The sequence below is a fragment of the Nyctibius grandis genome, chromosome 8 (assembly GCF_013368605.1).
Source record: "Nyctibius grandis isolate bNycGra1 chromosome 8, bNycGra1.pri, whole genome shotgun sequence".
In the NCBI taxonomy this organism is placed as follows: Eukaryota; Metazoa; Chordata; class Aves; order Nyctibiiformes; family Nyctibiidae; genus Nyctibius; species Nyctibius grandis.
In genome coordinates this window covers 14,504,181-14,513,998 of record NC_090665.1, presented here as the reverse complement: position 1 = coordinate 14,513,998, position 9,818 = coordinate 14,504,181, and the positions used below count along the sequence as shown (strand labels likewise).

Here is a 9,818-nt window from a genome sequence, read left to right as displayed (position 1 = left end):
AACTGCCTTCTCATTCAGGAGGCTTATTCTGAATGCAACCCCCTCTAAACCATCACGCAAGCACAGTTCATGATAATTTAGCTCATTTTCCTATTTTATTCATAGCTCTATGAATATCTATGCTTTAAGGAGATATTAAATTTCTTAACCTAATTTTCAGCACAATTTAGCAAAAATACCCACAAATGAAATGATTAATATAATATAACTTAAAATAATAAGAGAGAGCAGCAAATACTTCATCAAGCATGCTTCTGTATAGCAGTTACAAACAGTTGGGTTAGCAGGCAGGGAAGAAAACCCACGGTGCCTTCACTGGACCAGCAAAAGTAGGGTGGTAATGCATCAGTATGACACCATTTGGATTTCCTAATTACTCTATAGTTGTTAAATTGGAAGCCTTAACAGAAGTACATGTATTGTAAAATGTATCTTTAAAATACAGAAAGAAAAGTGTACCCAAGAATCAAAGACATATCAGCACCGAATACTGGAAAAATGGGATCCAGAGAAACAGCAATTAATGCAAAACTCTAAAAATTACAAGATAAAACACACCAACTAAAAGCATTGGGGCTGCCAGAATCAACTTTTCTGCCAGGGCTCAAGGGCAATATCTGAAACAAACAAAACCAAAAATGCAAAGACAACATCCCAGAGTCCTTTGGGTTTTCTTGATCCGAGACTTATTTTCACTCTAGCATGACAACCGTGCAAGGTAAGTACTGAGGACTTCAGTTTCAGTGTAGTATTCAGGGACACCTGAGTACGCCTGGGAGAAAAGTTCTGTGAAAGTTATTCAGACACTCCAATATATGAAAGAGTAATTCCTCACATACCTACTCAGCTGAACAGGACTCTTTCTGATGGGTTAAAAAAAGAGGTCAGAAAAAAAAAGGGTATACAATATAGAGATCTCAGATGTTATTATGGTTTGCAGATGTGATAGATGAGATTTAGATCCTTCTATTTTTTTTTGAAAGTTGAGCTGTTTTAAGATGTCTCACTATGCACATCAGATAATCAGTCACTTTCAAAGAGGCAGACTATTGTACACTTTTAGCTCCTTTAAAAATTGATGACATTATTTATCAAAAGTTAATCTTCTACACCTTGCACTTCCATAGACAGGCATCTCAGAAAGACAGCACACCTACTTGACAAATCTAGAAAAACAAAAATTATTTTGGGCCATACACCAGCAGCTTACACTTACTGTAAGTCTTATAAGCATTCCACATAACACCAGCAGTATTTCTGTCCCAAGTCTAAACCTGCTTTTAATGTAATAACTTCACTAGCCCCAGTCTGGTCACCACTGTTCCTCTGACACATTATTTTCATTTACAGTCTGAGTCAATTATTTTAAAATGCTACAACACCTGTATTTCTTTTGATTAAAAACACACTTGACAAATACATTGTACAATAAAGTTTATTAGCTGTTCTCCTCTTTCTAACAAATGGAATGGGTAGTGTTGATAATTCTTTACAAACCAAAGCTCATTTGGTTGTGTGACTGCCCCGTGACTGCCGTAAGTACATCTCTCTTATAAACAATCCGTTTCAAACAAGCAATAGCAGGTACCCAATACTACGGGAATTTGAGAACTTCATCACTGAAGGTAGTTCCATGTTTTGGTACAACGTGTTTATAACATCCAGCACAGAAGTTTGTGCATTGCAAATGGAACATCTTGTGCCTACGCAATCCAAGATGAACATGTACAGAAAAATAAAATGTATTGTTGACTCTGAATTCTCCCTTTGGTTAAGACATGCATATTACAAGGTGGGGCGGGGGGGGGGGGGGGTAAGACAAACACCTGAAATTTCGTAGAAAAGAGGAGAACTTGCATGTATTTTTTTTCTTGTAACTAATATTCCCTGGACTATAAATTATGCCCAGCCACCATAGCCCGTTTGATTTCTCATGATTAAGGAAGGTAAATTCTAATCTGTATTTGTATTCAAAATGAAAAGCTAGGAGTAGGTGGTAAAAGAAAAATATATATTTTATATATATATTTATACGTGTGCGCAACTATGTAAAGAAAATAATTCCCATAGTTACAGAGTTTAGTTAAAGAAAGTTTAATATATATATATTTATTATAACAAAATAGGCAGTTATCGTGGGTAAAATATTCATTAAAATCTGACCCCTAAGAACACACACATTTTTAGGCTACGAATCATTCTCTCATTGCCCTAATGACCATCTCTGCAGCTGTTTTTCTGTATCACTGCCAATGGAAATTTGGCAATCCTCTGAAAAACACAAGGTTTCCTAGCACCTAAACATATTTTAGGCTCAAAAAGTGTGATGACCATTATCTATAAACAGTTTCTGTAAGACACTATAAATAGTGTTTCACAAGGAAGATTAAAAACATTACACATCTTTGTCCCTAGCAATTTTATTGGCAAAAAAATGAAAAAATAGATTATAAGAATATCCCTATGAAATTATGAAAATGAATATCCCTTGAGGAGTAGTAATGGGACTTAATGAAAATGTTAACTCAAAATTTGAAAGTTTCTCTCTAACTGCCTGGAAAAAAAAAAACCCTGTGAGAATAGAATTTAACTCAGAAAATCAAACCTAAAATTGATTGCCCTGACCAAACCATGCTATTAAAGTTAAGCGTGCAAAGTTACTCATGATTTACAACTTCCTTGAATACAACTTCTCTTTCAATTGTTGTGAAATTTTAAAAGAATGTCTATAAAGCTTTTTTGAAAAATCTTTGAAAGTTACTTTCCCTTAAACATTAAGGAATTTTACCAAGCAATTCCCTCCCACCCCCACCCCAAACTAATAGCTGGTCAGGCCATTCCACTGTCATGTTTGAAAAATGGCAAACCAACAACACACAATAATACGAATTATTTAAACTAAGAGAGACACCAAATGTAAAGCGTTATGGGAACTGCAGAATGCGATGGTTAGGGTATGAACCACGCTGGAAAGAACTAGAGGCAGGCTCCACTGGAAGGGCTTAAGAGTCGTCAGATGTAGTAGGTGATGTCAGTTAGAAAATGAAAAATAAAAATCTGTTTTCATAATTTTTCCTTTGCTGGAACCCAGATGTAAGGCCCAGATTGTTCCTCTATGATCTGTTTCACTTGGTTGTAGATTTCTTCCAGTGTGTCTCCTTGGACAATAGCTGCAAAACATAATGTGGCAATCAGCAATCATCCTTCCCAGCTCTGTACAGAAACCAAGATGTTCCAAGCCAAGCTGTTCTTTTTTCTCAGAGTGGCAGGAAGATTTTAGATTGCTGAAGGAACGGACACCAACTGAGATTTCTGGTTTCTGCGCTGGAGCGAAGCACATTGTTGATGGTACTGCAGGACACGCAAAGCACCATCTCTCCCACTCAGAGGCTTGGGGTTCAGAAGTGGTTTTCCCTTCACTACAATTATACATGCAGAACTTGGGAGGGTTTTTTTTCTTTTCCTAACCACATGTTAAGATACTCATGTGAGTCAATTCACATCCTCCAGTATTCTTTTTCCTCCAACTTTCACGTATGTTTCCAACACAACAAGGCAAGACAAAGCACAGGGCTGTGACCTCATGCAGTCGGTCTGAGTCGGGCTTGGTGTAATGCAGACTGGTGAACTCCTCAGCTGGATCCTGAAACTTCATAGCAAGGCTGGCTGACCTTGGGATTTCTACCTGCTAGCACTAGCTTTGCTTCTCGCAAAAAAGAGGACGAACTCATGGAGTTTGTTGCCCAGCCAACAGATTCAAGTTTTATAGACAACAGGCTTCCTTATGTAGCTAAAAGTGCAATTTATACTCAGATGGTATAAGTAAGATAATTTTCTCCAAGGCTAGAAAATAATTAGAAATGAGCCAATATGGATGTGTTCTGACATATCAGAGTAAAGTACAGCATGGTGAGAACGAGGATGAAGTTTGAGCTGCTCTTACCACACTTCAGTCTGAAAAAGCAATCACTGTGAGATAGCAACTTCTTTTTAATTAGGATCATCACCTCAGTGTTGATAATCCAAGAAACAAAGTTTAGCATAACAATAATTTTGGAAGCAGGCCAGACTCACTCTTTTGTGCATGAATATATTACTGCTGCTTCTGAGCTTTGCTTTCATGCAAATCACTTCCTTTTCATTCCTACTTGATTCCCACCTCTTAAAAACCTTCTTCCCATCTGCAGCCCATTGTCATAGTGCCTGTGGAAGGAGGCGGCTGTTCCAATTCTTGTAGGTCAAGTATAATGTTCACAGCACCACAGTGCATTAGAAAGATTTAGAAATGTCTTTGCAACGCAAGCAGCCAAAAGCTTCAGCATCTTACTTCTCTCCAGCTACATTTAACCACACCTCTTCCAAAGCTCAATACCCTCAAAACAGAAGATGGATGCGCCCTTCATGTGCTTCAGTGAAAAGTTTAAGACTGCTTGAGCTTAACCTGCTTATGATTTCAGTTACCCCACATGATGTGGTACTTAACAGATGAGGGAATGCTCACACATTCTGTTTTACCAGCTGACTCTTATGAGTGGCAGCCTCCAAACTGTAAGCAGTAAGTGGGATTTGTAATGTCTTCAAGTATCTCAAACAGATTCAGAAAAGGATTTCTGCCCTGAACTGAATTATCAAGGACAGAAGTCTGACCATTGCTATCTTCGTCAACAAGCCTTACTTCTGAGAAGAAACATGACCCTGAGCACTAGAGCTTTTAAAAAGGCCCGTAAGTTTTTGAAACATCTTCAGTTATGTCCCTTAATTTCCTGAAAAAGTGCCCTATATAGTGCCTTGAGACAACCTGGGAAAATACCAGCTACTAACTAAATATTGGTAGGTTGGTTGGACTAGATGATCTCCAGAAGTCCCTTCCAACCCTAACTATTCTGTGATTTAATTAATATCTATTAAAACAAACTCATTCATTTCCTGAAAAACAAATCTGACACATTTGCAAGTCACTTGGTAAGGCACTCTATAGTAGGAAGAATTTGCAGTGTATGTTGAGAGTCCCATAACTTTCTGGGTGCAGACAGAGAGCGCGAGGGGAAGAGTGGGAGAGATAGATGCAGTATTGGGATAAGCTGTGACAGCTGCGAGGCAGCAGAAAGGGAGGCAGGCAAAAGGATGGGCTCAAGTTGTTCATTGTGTGGGTAGCACACAATGTAGAGAACAAGGCAGTGGGAAGAATGGGGCAGGGAGTTTACTTGTTCCTCTCTCTTCCTCCCATGTGAAGCCACCACCCCTTCCTGTGTCTCTGCCCAGGTGGAGCAGATTGTTGCATTCACAGCTCTGCCCACATAAGATGTGGAAGAAGGAATTGGGCAAAGAAGTCATGGCACAGAAAGAAGGTGAAGGGGACAGCAAACACCGAAACACTGGAAAAGAGAACAGAACAGGAAGGAAAGGAGCGAGTGTCTATCTAAGACAGAATAGAGACGGCTCATTTCTGTCCTCCTGAAAATCCTGACCTGATCAATGTGCTCCTACTGCAAGGCACAATGCAAACAATTAGCACAGTTTGAGTGCTTGCAGCCCATCCTTCCTGTTACAGTTAGGTCCATGGCATACACAAATTTGATTTGCTAAGTACCATAATGCTGTAGTGCCCAATTTCCAGAGGCTTAATTAATTAGCATCATTCTTTACTTCCCGTTTAAAAAAAAATAGAAATGAATCATTTTCCACAGGGAGCTTTGCTGGGCAATCTCAGCTCTGCAAATAAAAAGCTTTAAGCGTAAAATATATCAACAGAGCAAACGTGCATTACAATATATAGAAAAATGGTAGAAACTCTCAAAAGTTTTTAAAACCTAAATTAAGCTCCCAGTAAACTTTTGTATATATTGAATTAATTGATTAAATTGAAATCAGCATAGAGGTACTAAGAGGGCTCTATGCCTCAAAACAATGACAGATCAGCCTGAAAACAAAGTTCAGCCTTATCTCAGCAGTGAGGCAATTACTATTTTACAGCAAGCAATAAAATTTCGACCCTGGCAAGGGACCAGTCCCCAAGCAAAACACACCTGTGAAGTGTTCAGTAAATTCTTGCTCCAGTTTCATGGCTCGCTCAAATGTCTTCCGGGCTTGCTCTTCCGTTAAGCGTTTATTCATTTCCCTGAAATTGCAAACATGATATGTTTAAAAACTAATATCAAATACTTGGAGTCTTTTGAAATAAGGTTTTAAATTGTCTGAGTATTAACCCTAGTAAGAGGCAGTCTCCTAAATGACACACCTAAACAAAGATTGTAGGGGGAATGAGCTGTTCTGATACTACGTTGCATGGAATTTAGCACAATGGCATTCGTTCTCAAGCACTTTAATTTGGATTAGAAACCCCATCTAAAAGTCCCTAGAAATTAAAACTCAGGAAATTAAATATTGTTTAAAATGCAAATATTACAATTGTCTTCACATAACTTGCAGCTGGCTTTTCAAATACAATGACAGTCTCAAACAATTTAGCCTGAGGTACTTTACTTTTACTCACATGATATTTTCCACTGTTTTGGGTTTAATAAAAATGGAGATTGGGTACAGCTGGGCAATCTGCAACCTTTTAATCGCATTACCAGAAACATCAAGAATGCAATGTTTACCCTAAAGAGTGAGAGAGAAGGGAAAACAGCACTAAGCAAAGTTTAAGTCACAGGTATGCATAGCATAACAATTTAGATGAGAAAACACATCTCCACTGAAGCCACAAAATTACAGCATTTGCATCAATGACATTATGATTTCACCACTTTGGCAGAAGGTCCCAGAATGCTCCTCTGTTGGGATCATCCATCATTTGACATGTTCCTGACCCTTCTTCCTTCCTTTCTCCACACCAGGTTGCAGCCCCATCAACAATGCAGAATCATCCAGTGGAACAGCTTCGGCTGGTGTTCTTCAACCACACCACTAAATTTTTTTTTTTTTTTTTTTTTTTTCCCTAAATAATTTGAGGATCCTTTAGGGAGGTGGCCATGTCACAGATGCAGTTTAGAGAGAAGCCAGATGACTTAACTGGCATACCTAAGGGAGTAACCACCACTGATGGCAAGGAAATATGCCACCATTAGAATTGTTAGATGGAACTGAATACAAGCACTCTCCTCCCACCAGGTACCACACCATAGACTACCAAGATTGAGATGGTGAATGCAATTTATTTGGGCTGATTATTTTTTATCTCTTGAGAAACAATTATAATAACCATTCCTTGGGCAGCTGAAGACAATGTGGTAGGGCTGCTTTTCTCCCCACCTCTATTCTCCTACCATAAGCTATTTTCCAGCTCTTTGGGATATCTCATCTCAAAGGCTCTCCCTGTTCCTCAGCTCCTCTCATCGCTGATACGCTCATTTCCACCTTACACATTTTTCTTTCTTTCCTTTCTGAGTAGCACATAAGTAATTTGGCATACCACCATTTCAGAAAGGGATGGGTGGGGAGAGGAACAGAAAACCACTGTCAGGTGACTACAATAAGAAAAGCTTTTCCTTTAGAAGGAGACCAAAGTGAATGGCAGAATTCTGTGACCCAGGCTACAAACTCACAAGCGCCATAAAACCAAAGGTTACTCATATCATACAACACACTTCCTGAACTCCTGGGAGATATTCCTGGAGGGCACGTTGAAGAGCAAGGAAGTGACTGCAGTCTGAAATGACTGACGTGTTTCTGCTTCCTGGCAGAAGAGATCACTAGGATCATTTACGTTCGTTCAGTTGCACAACAAAACCAGAGAATTTTATTTCAGGAATTCTGAAGAAGTGTTCTTCCCACATGAACAATAGATGTCTGCTTGCTTTCAACTGATGGTAGCTGTTTCCCAGATCCAGTCCATGGATCTGGATGCTGACTGGGACTGGTATAATTTAAGAAAGGTGTTTGTATGTTCTAGCAGAGTATTTTACTACATGTGCTGACCTGTCCACATCTTTCAAATGGTTTCTCTTTAAATGTGGCACATGCTCTGGGAATTGAGAATTAAGAGCATTACCTGGTCCATTTTCCTTTTCGGGATAAGACACTTAAGTATTTGCTGTGTTTGGCCCAACAACTTATGCCAAGTGCCAAGGGATTTTGGGTAAAGGGTGGATAACTGGATCGCCAGCACAGTGTGCTGGACCTTATGGAATACAAGCATGACAGTTTATTCCAAATCAATAATGAACATGCATTAACAGTGGCCTCAGACACAGAGATTTGCAAGTTGCTAGTCATTCAAAAGAGGATCTGAAAATTCCTTTCAAGTGAAGATTTGGAAGACAAGGAAAAGAAATGCAAGTACTTCATGACATAATTACCACGTTTTCATCCAGAGAAGCTATTTTGCTCTTTGCATAGTGCATTTAAACAATATTGTATATATTTTTTAGTTCCTTACTTGCACTGCACCTGATTGAGAAATGCACAGCACTCAGTGCCTTTTACAATAACTGAACAATGACATCAAAAAGGATCTTTAGCTATGTTCATTATAGGCAAAGAAATGAAAGAGATGGGCATCAGCTGGAAGCATGGGCAAATGAACACAATTTAAAGCTACTGCAAGAATACTATTACTGGTACTTTTGGGGCAGTAGCAGTCAATTCTGTTGTGTCTGCCCCTAAATTCATCATAGAAAACTTGGAAATAGTCTTTTGCATGCCAGTAATGAGACCCCCTGAAGAGACTCATCTCTTAAGCGAGACAGAGAGGACTACAACGAGGGAGTAGCCCCAGATCAACCAGTTTACAGCCCTGTCACGATTCTGAAGTCAAGTTCTGAAGTACAGGCCATTGTTTCCCAGAAAAATAATGTTAGCTGGAACTGAGAAATTGCTGCATCTACCCAAAGTTCCACAGTGCCTGTGCAAAAGATTTCATAGCATGGAGACATCTGGTAGTACTTTGTTCTTCATGTCAGTTTATAAAAGATTCACAATTGGTTTCTACCTTACTAATCCCACTAGACAGGCAAAAGAATACAGCCAATTTCAGGTCCAGGATGGAACCAAAGGGTTGTATCTGTGCTCCCAGTTGAAGCAACTGCCGAGAGGTTTATAATGTTTAAGCTGTTCAATACATAACAGTTTCATCATTTAACCACATATGATAGTTTCACAACTTTGTTCAGCCTCCCCCACAAAGCACTGTTCATTCACTTTAACAATTTTGTAATTAATTGTATTTTCTTTACTTTTCTTGCTATATACCATGGGGCCAGGTTCTATTCCAGGGGGTCAGACAGACAGCAGAAGAAAACTTCATCGCATGAAACGTGAGAATCTCACCATGTTCTCCCTGGTTTTGATTCCAGTAGATTAAGTTGCTGGAAATAACAATACTCAGCCATTTGGCCAGAATAGTCTACACTGTTTTCCAGAGCACTAACTACACTCCCGCATCACATGGGTTAGTCACACTTACCCTCTGCATGTCCAGACTGAAAGTGCTCACACTTGTGAGTTCCCACCTAGAAAACAGCTGTTTCTTCTCTCATACAGATCAGATAACATTGTCTACTGTAAATGTACCATATTTGTAAGCAGTAGAACAATACTTATCAACCTAATGTGGAACATTTGCAAAGAATTTTCACCAAACATCTTACTCTAAGAAATACGCTTCCTTCTTCCTGTTCTTTTTCAGAAAGTTCAAGTAAACTTCAGTTTGAATTTAGAAATATTCAGATTTTTGCAAGAAATAGTTAATTAAAATCTGTTCAGGATAAAAACAGTAAGGTCAGTCTTCAAAATGTAGTGGTAGTTATGTAAAAAGTCTTTCTAAAATTGAGTTTATTACATTCACTCTTTTCCCTTTGTCAGCTAAATCCATGAAG

General features: G+C 38.8%; 1 protein-coding gene across 6 annotated transcripts in view; it reads right to left on the bottom strand.

Annotated features, from left to right (window-relative positions):
• Positions 1-2,078: 2,078 nt before the first annotated feature.
• The window catches only part of DLG1 (discs large MAGUK scaffold protein 1), a 160,795-nt gene continuing 153,055 nt past the window's right edge, over positions 2,079-9,818 (bottom strand). For all 6 annotated transcript variants that reach the window (XM_068407156.1, XM_068407159.1, XM_068407161.1 and 3 more), the window contains exons 23-25: positions 6,494-6,603; positions 6,027-6,118; positions 2,079-3,170 (exon numbers count right to left, since the gene is read on the bottom strand). In XM_068407156.1, the coding sequence (XP_068263257.1) occupies positions 3,064-3,170; positions 6,027-6,118; positions 6,494-6,603 (309 nt within the window). In that variant the 3' untranslated portion in view covers positions 2,079-3,063. The remainder of the gene's footprint in view (positions 3,171-6,026; positions 6,119-6,493; positions 6,604-9,818) is intronic.